Here is a 17,210-nt window from a genome sequence, read left to right on the forward strand (position 1 = left end):
GAGGTAAAAAGCATACGTAAAGAGAAAATAATATAGAAAACACAGACGTAAAACCGGAAATGTATGTAACACCACAATGGAAAAAAATAAAAGCTCAGAGCATGCAAAAGCATTGGGACATAAAATATGTTTTAGTTATACTTTTAACATTATCCTGGGGCCAGAGAGTGACACTCAACCTAAACAGTCTTAATAAATTTTCTTGGAACCCAGAGTATGCACATTGTGTATGCAGAATCCATAAAATGCAGTTCCCAACTTACTGTCTGCCTGTCACAACATTCACACATCACAGATAAATTACCAAGCATATTTTTTTGAGATTAGGTTTGTGTAAAAAGTTTATTGTTCAGTTTTTCTTTTTATTATTATTATTATTATTATTATTATTATTATTATTTCAGTCCAATATTGAAAGTTGGGATGGATACAGCAATGAATTTACTCAATGAAATATCTTCTTACAATTTACAAAGGTTGATGTAAGACATTTATGCAAGTTGAATTTGCTGTTTACTGCAATGTAAATGTTGTGATTTGATGGCTACAAAACTAAAGTTAATACTAAATGATAGTACAATTTTGACAAAGTAATGAGTTTTACACATCATGTTCCATAGATCCCATCTTGTGAGAAAATCCTCAGAAACATCGAATGGGCGCAAGTATAATTACTACAGGAATAAAGCCCTGGGAGACTAATCTAATAGATTACATTGATGACAGCCACAAAACATTAGTGACCTATGTGACATCTCACAGCCATTTATCACACTCCATGATTAAAAAGGGTACAAATTAGTGCATTGCATGATAAGCAGCAAAAGGCAGCTGTTTTTCTCATTATATGACTCAGGTGTTACTTCATTTCCTGCAAAATAGTTATAAATTGTGTGATAAATGTTGAAGATCAACAGCACGTTCAAAATCCAAAGACAGTAATTCACTGAAGAAATGACTGGTAAGCTATCACTTTAATTTAGTTTTGATTTTTCAGAGATTCCTATTTTTCCAAATACGGAACAGTGCTTTGTATTCCACACAGGGTCACAGTAACCACATGAAAATTATTATAATTCATAAATTGTTCAATATGTGTTTGTGTTCCCAGGTTCTCCTACTATAAGCCTTTGCATGAGCTTTGGCCTCTGATTTTCAAAGCATCAGACTGATATTTACACAGTGAGCCTCAGCTGCTTTAAAGTGTTCCAGGTATCAAATGTTTCTAAACTGTATTATCAGTGTACTATCACTGATGCAGTAATTTAATCTGGTGGGCATGTGTGCACTTCTGAAATATTATAGTTAATTTTTGGCTCATGCAATTACATTGCTGAGCAGTTGGTCAACAAATAGCGCTGCTTAGAATCGAAGGTGAGTAACATAAAAATAAAAAGTGGTATAATAAATACATTTACTTTACCTATAAATTAATGGAAATATTTGAATAGTCTTGGCAGCAAATGTGATACAGTGTCAAATGTCAACAGTGATGAATGAGGAATTCTCAGCGAGTAAGAGAACATGAACTACTGACTGCAAATGTAAACTTCCAAATAATATTCAACCCATTTATTAATTTAATCAAATGTTCACATTACTTGAACAACTCCAGCAGACTCTCTTCCAGTACATGGAAGCATCAATCATAAAAGTATATAAAACAGACACAGACCTGGTTTTGCATTTCTGAATGTGCTAGTCCAATCATGGGGCATCAATTAATTCACATAATCTGAGGCTCATTAAACAAAAAAATATTATTTGTCATTCCACAAAAATTTGCTACAACAATGACGAAGCAGTTATCAGAATCCACATGACAATTAGTAAAGTCTTGTCTTATATTATACGGAGAGTATAGCTTCCTGTGGTAGAGCACAAAACATTCTAGGAAAACTCACTGAAAACGGCATAACTTTGTGTGATTTGCTAACATGCTATTCAGGTGAATTCAACTTGTCTTTCAATATATGAACACAAAGTTGGATAGGTTAATGAGATATGCATTCTCATATTGTGTTAAGAGTAAAAACAATTGGTTTGCCCAATCACAAAGATAAAAGAAGACTCTCAAGCATAAACACAGCACAGGAAAGATTTCAAGGGGTGAGATGGATAATATGGGGACTATGGAATATTTAGAACAAAAAAGTTTTTGTCACTGTTAATGTCCATATGGCTCATATCCTGGGGCAATATTTAGTGCAAATGTCAGTCAAAACTGTTAGGCATGGGCATGCTAGGAAGGGATGGGAGAGTGGCACCCACCTGGCACACTGACGGTCCTGGCGGATGCAGATGCTGGAGGGGACGAGGGACACGTGCCCCAGGATGATTTCGGAACACCCCCCTTCCCCCCCGCACCCGCAACCGGCTCGCACGAAAACGCAGAGAGCGGGTAAAAAGTCCCAGAAGCCTTCACCACTGGAGAGAAACCAAAACCGAGGCAAACAGATAACACAAGTATATATTTTAAACAGACTCTTATCAAAAATTGTATTACACCACAAAAGTCAACAATACTTCCAAAACCACCAATTGCAAGCAAATGCAAGTCTACAGATGACAAATTCTGTAACTGGAAATAATCAATCCAAATACTTTGTGAGGCATGCAGTTTAACTCACCTAAGTCATACCTATCAATGATCACAGGAACAAAATGACATTGTTAAGGCAAAATGAAAGTGCTGCATTGGGTGACTTACTGTTAATGTTAGTTGTGCAAAAGAACTGTAATTCATAGAGAGGATAAGTGTAATAATAAAAAAATTTAAATTGTACATGCTGCTTTAAATATAGTAGCAGGGAGATTTTAACCTGTAAATACTATACCCCTTTCTCTACAAAATATTATTTGCATAGTTTTAATAAAAAAATAAACTGACTGTGGAAGGACCTCAAAACACTCATACAGTCCTGAAATCAACTACATATTCCCTTCCCAGGCAACAAATTTTTGCAACCAATAATCAGTTATAATGAATTACTATTTTCATACCGAAGAACTAATTTCAGGTTTGTCTTTCAAACTATACCTGTAGTTCTGTTCAAAGATGTTTCTGGAGAAGACACTGTGAGAGCAGATGTCTGTGTCACAGCTGGCTCTACAGGTGAGCTGCAGTTCACAGGGACTGTGTTCTCATTGACAACCTCCGACTTTATGTGCACTGGTGACATACCTAGCAGGAATGAGAATTAAATATAGTGTCACAGCACTGTTCAACATGCAACAAGGAACAGATTACAAATCTTCAGACAGTATGAATGTAAAGATTATTACAATTTTCTTGATCACTCATATACTATGAACAGTTATTTTCAGTCATAAATCAAGAACTGTCTGTTATTGCATTTTTTAAAAGATTTTTAGTTTAAATGAAAACTAGGAAATTTAGATGTTAATGTCATTGGTCAGCTGAAAAGAGTGTGATATTCTACTAATATAATCAGTATCAAGGCAGTGCCATTTCTGACCAAAGTGCCTAGTGGCCAACTGATGTATTGTCAAATATTTAACCAGCTACTAAATCTCAGTCACTAACTTTGAGGATCAATTAGCATACAGCAGAGCAAAAAATGGTAAGAGCACAAATCTGTACATTCTACAGTTATTCAAAAAACTTCTTAGAATTGTCAGTGGAAAATCCAATGAAATATTTATAGTAAAGTTTAGAACGAAATGAGGAGAAACTGAACAGAACTAATTTTGAAACTCTCTAATTTTTGCGAGGTATTTTTCACTTTTGTTTGTGCAAGTTATCTTCAGAGGAGCCTTACTGAAAAATGCTTCAAATAAAGACTAAATTTTCACTTTAAACTGTTCTGCTGAGAGCTCATAGTATAGAAAAATGACTAGTTATATATTAGTGCATTATTTATACACCATTATGTGTGGTTTATTACTCGTCCATGTTTCTACACGCTAAACTTTCACTCATTTATGCCATGGGTCATTTTTGCTAAGTGTTGCTTGTTGCACACAGTAGATAACTTTTTTTTTTCTTTTTTTTTTTTGCCCACATTCCTTCCCTCACCAGGAATAAAAACTTCACAAACCAAACTTTTATCTGGCCCTGCCAAACAAGCAGACACATGAATTTAGCATTAGTTTGAATAAATCTACATGTACTGGATATTGACCACTAGCAGGTGTACCTACAGTTGTGAAAACACAAAACTATTTTGTAATTCATCATAAAACTAATGGGAATCACGTCGCCCCCCCCCCTCTTCATCCTCAACTAACATCCTGTGTACACTTTTGCATGCTGTATCAATTGTTTTACTATCAATTTTTCCCGTGATAATGCCATCAGCTATGTAAAGGAGAGATTTGTGTTTGTTACAGGTGACTGAGAAAAGAAATAGTTTGAAATGTATAACAAGCAAGGAAATAATACATACATAATGTTCTAGGTGTACATGTCACATTAAATTTGAACAAGATTCCAAGCAAGAAATCTAAGTGTGGAGCTCAGCAGACTCCAAAAACTTTCAGGTAATAACAACACTTACCACTTTCACTGGTCTTCACTAGGTTCTGTACAGATAGAGATGACTCACAATTGTTCTTCTGAGTACCTTCAGGTTCTGCTTCCCCATTCCCTGCTTCCTCAGAACGGTGTTTCTTCTCATGTACAGCCATTGTTGAATAACGTACAAAGGAATAGCCACAGCCAGGTCTCATACAGTGAAAATGACGGTTGACCCTGTTGCTATTGGCAAGAAATAAACACATTATTTTGAAACAAAAACAATACTCTTAAGTTGTAGTCAAACAACTCACTCATCAAGTAACACATAGTGAAGCTAAATGTGGTGCTTTTTATGTTTCTGTTTTCATTCCATACCAAACAAAAATAAATAATCTTCCATTAAAATTATGATTATAAAATTAAATTTTAATTTAGAAATGTTTTTCTTTCCATGTAAACTATTTTGATTGAACTTATTTTTTATTTGTAATGTGCAACTATATTTGTGACTTCCTTAAATCATGCGATTTCTATGAGATGAAGATAGCTTCCTTACTCAAGCATAAAATCACACAATACTAATTAAATACTGAATAGAGACAATAATAAGTACTTGATTGAAGAATACAATTCTGTTGTAATGTGGTAAGTCATGCATGTCACTAAATACCTTATTGATTTGAGGCTTTAAACTACAACTAATTAGAATCAAGATACCTTGAAGCTATTTCTTCATGCATTTTGGATATATTGATACCCTTCTGTCAGAAACTGATTAACTTTATGACACAGACTGTCATATTTCTGTAAATGCTAAAATTCTCATAAACTTACCTATGGCAAGAAGGCAGGCGACAGTCCACAGTTCTGTCAAAGAATAGAAAACCTTCCATAATATCAATGTTATCATGAAAGTCTTTGGAGTGCATTATCAGAATGTCTTCACGGTCTGTTACATAGAAGCACCTGGGTTGACTGCAGTGAAAATGCTGAGCCCTTGTATTGAATGGACAAAGGGCATCAGGACAGGGAGACCCTTCAGCATATGAGAAGAACCCTTCTTGCAGCAAATCAAGCCTCTGCTAGAAGGAAAACACAGTGTTACTCCCATTTTGATACTGATACACACACATATAACTACAAATTTCTGAGAAGGTTCTAGCTTCATTTACTCCTTGTATAATGATTACAGATATTATACACACAAACACACAGTACAAATAAAACAATGGACTCACGGGTGTTGAACTCTTTGAGCTCTCATCTGGACTGCTAGGAGATGTAGCAATATTTGCATTGACTTGTTCAGCAGTTAATACTGTGAAATTTGGTTGCTGAGTGCCATATCCTGGCATTGTAGGGGTAGTAGATGGCTTTGGCAACTTGAAGCTAGTAAAAATGGCTTGTGGTGAGTCCATCACAGAGCCAGGAGCCATGGGAAACTGCAATGAAATAAGTAATTTAATGTAATTTATATGAAAAAATAGCATGCTGCAAGAGAGTAATATTCTCAAACCAAAATTGAAAATTTCTAATACAAATAATTTAAATGAATATGCTTTTTTCGGTAAAACAGGAGACATCTGGAGATGCTACTGCAGTTCTAATATTGTACATTAGGAATGACCAGGTTGATGGCACTGCCGGAACATTTCTTAGTCTTGTCCTCTACTTGGCTTTTCAGCTAACATGAAAAAATGCACTCATGGGTGTTGAACTCTTTGGACTCTCCCTCTCTTTTATTATCTCTCCCTCTCTTACATTATCTCCAATGGGCTTCCAAGAGTAAGGTGAGAATTTCTAAGCCAATCAATGAAAATTGTAGATAAAATATCCACATATGTCATAGGAATAAGTCATAGAGTGAATGTTCCAACAAATTATACTTCCAACCCCTCAAGTTTTCCCAATCCTATCGGATCTCTTTTAACTAGTACACAGTCCTCGTCTAGCATATTACTTATAGTAGCACTAGATATTGTTTTAGCATCTACATGGTTATCAATAACAAGAAATCTTCTTGCATCCAAGAAAACACTTGTCAGACAAAATCAGGTTTGCTTTTCTGCAGGACCACTGACTTAAAACTCATTGCTTCCATTTCCCTTTCACTTACAGTTACAAAATGGTAGATAAATGTCTTATTCACAGCAGAAAATTTAGTTCTTTCTAAAATGTTCAAACATTGATGATAAAGTCAGTTCCACATTGACTTTTTGTCAGCATTCAACAAATGCAGTACCCATGTTTCACAAATTTCTCTTGTAATTAATTATTCACACAAATTGCATTTTACTCTTTCTTCTGATGTGCTTATGGCTGTCAGCTATTTAACTGCAGCTTTAATGTATGTAGCGTCATGTTGCACCATTTCTTGATGCTTTCAAGAGTAGAAGCAGTTCTGGGATCATCTTCAAGAAAACTGAAACAGTTTCATAACTGCTAAAGGTGAAGAAGCAGACTTCTTATAAACCTTAACCAATATATTATTAATTTCCATGGACATTAAACTAACATTTGACTAACACATAACTATTTTTAAAAGTTGTTCAAATGCAACTACTTCTTTGCAGATCTGACTTAAATTATTGTGCACTTGTACCAACATAGGAAAAATGTAGTTACATTGTTATCAACACCATCTCTTTGTTAGGCCAAGAATTTTAATGTTGCCCTCATGATATGTCAACATGTGACATGTGAACACCTTTTTGTAGATAGTGAAAATCAAAGCTACAAAAATTTAAGTTTTATTATACGTCCACAGCTAATCAAAGTACATCATCGCTTGTGACTCAGGGCCCATTTATTAGTTTCTTGACTTCCCACCTAATCTTTTCCCTACAATCCTAAATCCTGATAATTCTGCCTCATGCACAGTGCCACCTTTTTTCCATTACAGATTTTATCACCTTTTCTAGGCTGTCATGATATACTACCATACTTAAAACATCCCCAGCATTTCTGGACCTTTTATTACTGCTAACTTTGTCTGATGTAAATTAAAAGTCACTTTCCCAACAGTAGACTGAAAAATGTAGTGTTTATTCTCAACTTATGACTGAAAATTTCTTTACATAAATTATCTAATATTGCACCTTTTAATACATTACATGACCTACGATAAGTTTTTAATCATTTGTAACAAGCAACTTGCAATAGATATCCACTGTTTTACTTTCGTACAAAGTGATAATCACAGAGCCTTAAAACTACAATACATGGTGTTTACTTTAAAATTCACAGATATTATTTCATTCTCACTATTTTAAACAAGATACTTCATGCAGTCAGGTAAGTACAACATCAAACAAAGTATCGTTCATTAGAGGCTGAAACTGTCAAAAATGAACCAGGAAATTACATGCACCTTATTAGTGAACTACAATCAGAAACATTAGTTTCGCTATCACTGGTACAGTTAAATTTGCTATATAATGCCTGAAGGACATGGTTTGAGAATAAGACAGATTTGGTAGCTGTGCTGTTGCCTGATCTTTTCTTAGACAGATAAGTCATGGAGTTTTCTGAAAACAAAACTGTTTTGGAAATTAAATCCCACAGCCAGTCAAATAATTAAAAGGTATGGCAAGAAACATATATTTTTTGAGTGCCATTTACATGCAGATGTAAGAAATTTAGTTACTTTGTTGCTTAAATGCAGACAGAATACTAGAAGTACATTTGTTACTTCAGGCAGAATTTTAATAGCGGCTTTACATTGATGAGGCAGGTACAACTATCATGCAGTGCAAAAATACAGAAAAAATTAAATGTAGTAAATCAGTGTTAATTAATATTTATGAAATTTAAAATATGAGATGAAACTTACATAGTCATTCCACACCTGAAAAGGAAGGGAGAAGAAAATTTTACTCACTTACTAAATTACAAAATGTTATTGACTTAACAACAAGTTTGTATCCCAAACATTAATATACTACATTAATTCTATCTTAAGTAACTACAATTATTTACTATTAAACATAACAAACAACGTATTAAACATCACTAACCTCAATGACTCTGTTTTTTGGTGGCCTTCCTCTCTTTCTGCGGAACATGCCATCAATGGATGTAGCCAGATGTGTCATTGTAAGAGGGTCTTTCGTCAGGCTTAATTTGCGAGAATATTCATGCATTTTGTAATGATCTAACCGACGGAAAGGTTTATCTGATGGAAGAATGATTTCACGGCAATTGTCCTGGAATTTAACAAAATAAAAATATCATTAGAAATATCCCCGCTTCATTGACTGTAATAAACTGTCTTTTGTCACAGTGTGCATGACACAGAAGAAGATATACAGGAATATATCCAATACTTAATAAATATATTACCTAACAAAAATACATTTATAAAGTAAAATTGCTCAGGACATAATTTAAGTTCCAAAACAGGATGATTATAATAAAAAATGAGAATTGTATGTTGCACAAAGCTTTTACAATACTGAGTAATTTTTAAATTAACTGTATGTTCTGAGTCCCTCTAACCATTCTGGAGATTCCTGAGGAAAAAAGGTAATGTTTTTAGTCAATTGATCATGGAGAATCTACTGGCTGTAATACAGCCTATTTAAAAGTTATAACAAACACATGTATTGAAGCCCGATCAGAATGAATGTGTGATGACTGTGCTCAGCCAAAGAATTATAACTGGACAGTTTACAGAATGCTATCACAACTGCAATTAATAGAACAATTTATTTGTGTTGAGGGGTACCAAAGAACATATGACAGAGTCACTGAGGATAAAATAGGGAGTTCCAACAGGAAGTACCTTGCACAACAGTTCATTAATAACAAAAATTGTGTCAGAAGATTTACTAGTATTAAAAAACTGGAGATTTCACTGAGTATTCAATGTTGTTTAACCAAGTGACACACACACACACACACACACACACACACACACACACACACACACAGAGAGAGAGAGAGAGAGAGAGAGAGAGAGAGAGAGAGAGAGAGAGAGAGAGAGAGAGAGTTGTCCCCTAATCCTTCAGCGTGACTTGGGTGAATTGTGATACTGACTGAGGTGAGTATAACGGGGAATTGTAAGAAGCATAGGGTAGAAGAGAGTTAAATAGGACAGGAGGATGCCAAGAAAAATTTTTATCAATGCAGGGATGTTGGCATGCTCCAATGCAAAAGCACAGAAGACAGGATTGGGGATTACTATGAGGGACATTGGGATAAAGGGTTAGAGAGAAAACCTGACTTACCCATGTGCAGTGGTAATGTTTGTCCTTGCCCTTATATGGGCATTCTTCTTCACATTGACAGTCATTTCCACTTTCCACAGTAATATAGAAAGCTTCACTAACTTGCTCTTGTTGTTCATGGTTACGTGCATGTTCACGGACTCCTTCCATTGACCTGAGTTGACAATTTCACATTATCAGAAGTATTCCAAATAACAATTAGGACATGACAAGTTTAGAATCTGTAGCCTTTACACACATGCACACAAATGTGTGTGCGGGCACGCCCACACATACACACACACACACACACACACACACACACACACACTTGTCATTATGAAGTTCTTGCCTATACAATGAATTATGAGGTTTAAAGTAGTAATGTAATAAGAGTAAAAAATGTTGGCTTTATTCATTAACTTTACACTTAACATCATCTGTTACTAAAAGGTACATAGATTTGAAGCAAAATTAGCAAAAATATGCATATTTCCTGAAACATTAATGTAGTATGACAAGTTTACAGAACAGTAACCCCTACCTGAAGCTCATTTCACACCCTTCAGCAACACAGTGGAAATGTTCTTTAAAAATATTTTCACACTGACCACCACCAATGCATTTCTCATTTGGACCATAATGTGCAAGATATTTTTGCCAGAAGTCTTCATTTGGCCATGTACCCTGACTGGACAAAGATTCACTACTAAGATCCATCGCATTTGCTTGCTCCTGAGAGGACATACTGTAGTGCCCTGGAGTTGAAGGCAAACCTGCTGTACTTTCAATACCTGTTAAAACATATGACGGTTTTAAAAAAATTGTAGGAAGTCAGCATGAAAAGGATTCATAAACAACAATTTCATTAAAAAATTCTTGTATTGCAACAAATACTCTAAAGTGAGTAATGTTCTGCATCTTTTTATGGAATCCAACAGTTTTAAAAATTCGTATGTCATACATGACAACTTAATCACAGGTAAACAAATTAGCCAAAAACAGAGAATAAAAACTGTGTTAGGTGAATCAGACATTCTCTACAATACAACTAAAACAGTGGAAGCATAAGTAATTTTGATTGAAGTTGCTGTAGATGACACTGGCATGTACATAAAAACACTTACATAACAAAATGAACAGAAGTATGTCTCTGCACCCTTCATAAACTTTTATAATTATTTGGAGTGATGTGATTTTTCTCGGTATGTTGTTATGAATTTAAAAAAAAATCTTCCTGTTTTTAGTGTACTATATGAAATTCTTGTGAATTATTTTGGAATTGTTACATAGTGTTATAAACAAAACTAAAAGCAATGTTCTCTTTCTTTTAGGAACTATGAATACCATACCCATCATAAGGAGCTGAATAGTTTGTCAGTCTTTGATGACACAGGTAGGTGTGTGTGTGTGTGTGTGTGTGTGTGTGTGTGTGTTCTGCAATTTCTTGTAATTTATGTACTCATGCCACATGAAAGCATTAAACATTAGATGCACTGAAAAAATATATCCAAGAAGCAAGTTAGTAATACGTGTGCTTACCTTGTGATGGTGTGCTACTGTATTTGCTTGGAGGTGTAGCAGCAACAGAGACTGGTGTGATTCTCCCACTATCACTGGAACCAGTATCACCATTACCCTGCGCCTGACAAATACCACTGTCAACTGTCACTGAACTTGGTCCCTGCTGTATTACAGAGGTCTGAATTGAGGCCACAGGTGATTCAGAAGGTTGTGTCAGCTGAAACAATGTATGTAATGGAAACAGGTGAAAATAATTCTTCATAATGTAGCAGGTGCTAGGTAAACAATACTTAGAAAACACAAAATAATTTTGGTCAAATGTAACACCACTAATCTCCAACATTGCTACATTGAACTTGAATTTCAGTTACTGATATAATATTCAAAGTCTCCTTGATCCACACCACAATCAAAAATTTTATCAAATTAAAATATTACCTGGTCACTGAAGGCATGAATGAAAGATGGACTAAGATGTTGTGCCTGCTGACCCTCACTAAATGTTTTTATCATGCTTTGGGCCAACTTAAATTTGCGGTAAGCCATTTCTGAATCCTGGCGCTCATGTTTACGCTTGTGACTGAACAGCTGTCCACTGGAGTGCAACACATAGTTACATCCTGCACGAATGCAGTGAATATGGTTGCAAACCCTCGAGAAACGACAGCTCTCAAATGGGCAGTTTTCATTCTTCATAAACTTTTTGAAACCATCTCTGCTCAGTTGCTCATCTTTTATATGATATGTTTTGTGTTTCTCTACAATAAAATACAGTTTTTTGTGAAAAAATATATCATAAGAAAAACACAACAATATAGAATTTTTTAATACAAAAAGTTACTTATATGTAACTCAGCTGATTTTAATGTGAAAGTAATGATTTGCGTAGGAAGAGACAAAGAGTGGTAATGCTTTTAGATGTAATAAACAGAAGTAAATTCACTGTAACAATTATAAGGGTGGTTTTCTAATAATTACCCATATCAGCTTTATTTTTGAAAGTGTATTTGCAGTTATCACGCCTGCAATGGAAGTGTGTTGTTCTCTGTCCAAAGAAGGTGCAATACACAGCACCACATTCTTCCGTTGCACGGAACCTCTGGAAACCCTCTTGTATAATAGCAGAATCTTTTCTATGATAATTGGCATGCATCTGCACATCAGATGTACTGATATAGACTTTGTCACAACCCTCCTGGAAGAGAATTAAACACACATCTATTGTCACATGTTCTTTTTCCTCTCTTCATATAGTAACCAATATTAGATACTTATGTCAGAACAGGAAAGGATTCTTAATTAAAAGGATAAACTGGATAATTATAAAGGAGGAAACTTCATTTTTCAATCTTTTAAAAATTTGATAGTTTTTAAGGAATTTAAAATCATAATGATGGCTTATGTGTCACCAAGAAAAATAGCAGAATTAATTACAAGTATTTTTAAAATGTATTAAAAGAATATCTGTTGTGTCTATCTGAGAAATACTCATGATTTTTATAAGACAAAAAGCATAAAAAAGCTAAATAATTATTTATTAGAAATTTCCACACACATGGGTGAATCATGAAATAATCAAACTGGAGGTTTGTTGAACCCAGAGTGTTCTACAGGAGACAATCTGCTTCCATCTTCCTAACCATTAGTACCAGATCACCAATGCAGTTTATAAGAGATTTATAGGTTAGCAGTGAACGCAAATGATGACATTTTTCACAGATGCAAAAAATAGATGCAAATAAAAGTGACAATAAATTGAAAGACTGAACCATCATTAAGCCATATCAAATGGAATTTAAACATTTTGTAATTGTGGCACTAAAACTAGACAAAATGAATGAATTTGTTATATGTATACTCCACTTTAGCTTCACAACGATTAAAAGTTTAGTGGGTAGTATTTGCATCTTGTAACATTTATGGTTATTTATTGAAATACGTCAGCCAATGAGAAAGTATCAACATTAAAAAACAGTCTGTTCTACAATGATGCAGTATTAACAAGGTATTACAAATTTAACTAAGAAATGAACAGCATCTCAGTACACATGTTCATTTGCTAGAAAGAGGCTGGAATGAGATTCATACAACACTGAAAGAGATTCTCATTGCTAATTCCTTCTCGATGTTCATTGTTATCAAATAATATATTTAACTAAAACAATTATCAGTTTTAAATCCTTTTAATCTCCTAGCTCCCTTTCCATGGCAATTAATTCAATGTCCCATTATCGCACAACAAAGACACTGAAAACTCTGTAATAAGAATGAAATATATTTTTACACATAACAGATACTGGATTAACAGGTATAAATCCATGAATTCTGGGAAAAAACATTACTATATAGATCCACAGAAATTTCAAAAACTGATGTTCAAATGGCACCTGAAAGTGATGTGATACCTTGATGCAATGGTAGTGAGTTTGCTTGCGATTGTGGCTGCACCCTCTGTATCTGTCTGAGCAATCATCCATTGGAGAGTATCTCATAAATCCATGTTGCAGAGATTCGTCACGTTTCTTGTGCCATTTGAAATGTCTTATCATTTCCTCTTTCTTCACAAACACCCTGGAATTGCAGTCTAGGCAATGGAAATGTTCCCTGTAAAATAGATAACAAATTTGCTACATGATCAAGTGTTGTATGGGTATCATGATATACAGGCACTTTACTCAGTGTTCCATTAATGAAAAGCTATCAAATATCCTACATGAACAGCCAGTAGGGTCGAAGGCAACTCATTCGGAACAGGATGTTGTGTAAAATGTCTGTTGTGGAATACAGGAAATGATCATGTCAAAATATATGGAAGAGTACAGCCTGAAGTTTGCAACAACGGTAAGTCACAAGAATGATCTCAATAGGTACTGGTTAACTAAGTTTTTACTTTTAACAGATCACTTAAGGTTCAAAATGGTTAGTAAATACATATCATACAACAAAGTAATAATGAGCATTTAAAGAAGAGAAATATCAATATCAGCTCACTAAAGAAAACAGGCCCTAAAAAACTCCTTTTACACATTCATGAAATAAATGCACAAATGCAGCATGAAATTTGTCATCATACTGTCACATTACAATAAATGTGTTGGAGTTAAACACTGACCTGTAATTGAGATCTTTGCAGTAAGCATTGGCACATTCTAATGCACTTGAGAAGCGCTTAACATATCGGGAATAGTCGATAGGCACGGCAGCCTTTCCATTACTTGTTGCATCTCTACTGGGGCTTAGTGGGGACATCCGATGACCCAGAAGGAGACTTCCACCTGAATCACAAACAAAACTTTTGCATGAATAATTTTATATTCTACAACATTTCAATGCTTGTATACAGTTTTCAATCATACAACAAAGTTCTTAAATTTTCTTTATGTTGACCGTTCAAACTGTTTTCAAAATTTCTGAGTGATTCATATTTACTGCTTATGACAACCAAAATTACTACAAAATACTGACTGGTAGCGTACATATTCTATTTGGCGGAGACCTATCCTTGAATATTGCAAGGGTTACATAATACCAAACAGTTTGAAAATAATTTACTGTTCAGCACAGTCACCATCTGATTATAAAACCTATGGTGTGGTTCACTCACACCACACTGTCATTGTGGTTTCTGCAGTGTTGGGAATGAAACATGACATGGGTTTTATTTGGTTTCCACAGTGTTACAAGTGAACCACAGCATGAGTTTTATGATCAAATGACAACCATTGACAGCCCAAATTGGTCTTTTTTTGTAATTAGTGTGATTGTACCAAATAATAAATTATTTTCTAAACACAAAATCACTGTGCATCTCCAGTTTGGCTAAAATATCATTACATTCAAAACCAAATAGCTGATGATGTACTAAATTTGCATTGTTGTCTAAATATAAATTAGAACCAAAGAAGCTAAACTTTTTACACTAAAATGGCACACAGTTTATTTTGAATATGATTTTTTTACCTGATATTTCATGCTTGTAACTGTGTTGCAATGACACTATCATTTGTAATTTATAAAGATGTTTATATAACTATTGTTTTGTTGATATTTGGGCTGTTGTCAATGGGGAGTGAAGGAGACGATGCTGAAATGAAATATGGAAGGAAACGTAATGTTCAGATACAATGAATCTTCTGGCTAAACCTAGAAACCTGTTTAAAAACTACACCTGTGAAAGTCACAGAAAAGAGTTTGTGTCAGTAATTACGATTCCATGGAATTCAATGTTAACTTCTTTTTTTCAAGAACTGTCAGCAAAACCCAAAATATTTTAAGAGATCCTCATACTATATGGAAGGAATTGTAATACAATATTTGTAGCAGTACAGCATATTTTTAAGAACATCTGAATATAAGAGTTGATAAACCTCTCTTTTTTTAAAAAAAATGAACCAAATTACAGTACTTCCAAACAGGCTCTGTGTAATGTTACTGAGGGAGGTGGCATAGTGATTAGGGTGCTGGACTCCCATCCTGAAGGGTGGCGATTCGAATCCTTGCCCAACTGTCCACATTTATGTTTTGAATGATTTCTGCAAGACAATACACCAGAATGGTTCCTTTCAAAAGGAAGAAGTTGATTTTCTTTCCTATCCTTCGCCTCGTCAACTACATGACGTTAAATCTCAATCTTTATTCCCTCCTCTATAATTATTAAAGTCACAGTTGCAGCCAAAGAAAGGAAAATTTAGGCTTCGTTCTGACGTTCTCTTCAACCAATGAAACGTTGCAAAACGATGCAATAAAATAGAAAAACATCCAATTGATTGGGCACCAGAATTAGGAAATTCTGTAGATCGATGGCTACCAGCGTAGCAGAATAATAGCGGACTGAATGTTCCGGCAACGAATGGAAGCCATTTCACATCGGGCTTGAGAAACTATATATGGACAAAATCAAGAGGTTCCGCAAATAGTCAACCAGTTTGCTGACTCCACCTATGACAAACGTAAAAATTGTTGCAGGAAAGAGATTATATTTCGCGCCTCGGATACGAAAGGCCGACAATTGAACAGCAGGCTGCCGTAACCGATATTTCAGTAACTGGAAGCCCGTCTGCGGTTGAGCAGTCGGCGGCGGGATGGATTTCTCACGAGCAGAGGTTATGTTAAATAACGCCAGTCCGAACAGTAAATGCCACGTAAAAAAGCAGGAAAACGTCATCGGTGTTCTCCCCCTTTGGGTTTCTTTTTAGTTCCGGCTTAGGTTTCACCCTTTACGGCGAGGGGGGGCCCCGCGACTTTGTTCTCACACGCGGAAGATACAACCCAACCCCTTCGCCAGCGCAGCAAAAATGTAACTCAAAACCCGTCTTTTTCACACACCGTCTCCTCGTTCGCCTGCCGTCCTATTAATACGAGTCCAGCAACTGCCGAAATTCTCATTCTCGTTTCCAGAGCTTGAGATGTGAAGGGTCCGTTAGAAAAACAGGTTACTTACCTGAAGTTCGCCCGTGTGTCTTTCGCACTGATCCAAGGCGTCGAACAGAGGACGTGGAATACCACCGACTTTTTGTATTTTACTGTGGGATGTATTTTGAAAGAAATTTCGAGAAATTTTTATTCTAAATAGGAAAGAGAGAACTAGATGCTGGCAGCCCTGATTGAACCGAGAAATTGTCTTGAAATCGCCTTTACCTCTCATGTATCGTACACATTTTCGGGAACATCTATTTCCCGAAATAACAGATCGTAATACTTATGTACAACGGAAAACAAATCTATCACTCACTCTCTCTCTCTCTCTCTCTCTCTCTCTCTCTCTCTCTCTCTTTCTTTCACACACAATTAGCGCAGCTCGCTGCTGTCCCCGTATCTTGCAAAACCAAAGGTCCCTAAAATAATATGTATGCCCTGGCTATACGTAATGCTATGCAGTAAGCTGAAAGACGTAATGCCACGTCACTTCTTAAATAAAGGGTGACTGGAATCAGAAACTGTTTGTTATTTTCTTTCCTCAGTTGCAGGCGTTTACAAGTTTCAGAACAATAAAATGTTAC

At 35.3% G+C, this 17,210-nt stretch overlaps 1 protein-coding gene across 1 annotated transcript in view; it reads right to left on the minus strand.

Annotated features, from left to right (window-relative positions):
• LOC124556363 (zinc finger protein castor homolog 1) overlaps positions 1-17,210 on the minus strand; it is a 326,012-nt gene that overhangs the window by 33,536 nt on the left and 275,266 nt on the right. Inside the window, exons 8-21 of the mRNA XM_047130329.1 lie at positions 14,324-14,486; positions 13,617-13,815; positions 12,190-12,406; positions 11,650-11,969; positions 11,230-11,428; positions 10,232-10,481; positions 9,709-9,862; positions 8,497-8,685; positions 8,313-8,327; positions 5,719-5,922; positions 5,315-5,562; positions 4,521-4,720; positions 3,041-3,184; positions 2,272-2,427 (exon numbers count right to left, since the gene is read on the minus strand). Coding sequence (XP_046986285.1) covers positions 2,272-2,427; positions 3,041-3,184; positions 4,521-4,720; positions 5,315-5,562; positions 5,719-5,922; positions 8,313-8,327; positions 8,497-8,685; positions 9,709-9,862; positions 10,232-10,481; positions 11,230-11,428; positions 11,650-11,969; positions 12,190-12,406; positions 13,617-13,815; positions 14,324-14,486 — 2,658 coding nt within the window. The remainder of the gene's footprint in view (positions 1-2,271; positions 2,428-3,040; positions 3,185-4,520; positions 4,721-5,314; positions 5,563-5,718; positions 5,923-8,312; positions 8,328-8,496; positions 8,686-9,708; positions 9,863-10,231; positions 10,482-11,229; positions 11,429-11,649; positions 11,970-12,189; positions 12,407-13,616; positions 13,816-14,323; positions 14,487-17,210) is intronic.

Source organism: Schistocerca americana, chromosome X (assembly GCF_021461395.2).
Source record: "Schistocerca americana isolate TAMUIC-IGC-003095 chromosome X, iqSchAmer2.1, whole genome shotgun sequence".
Taxonomy (NCBI): domain Eukaryota; kingdom Metazoa; phylum Arthropoda; class Insecta; order Orthoptera; family Acrididae; genus Schistocerca; species Schistocerca americana.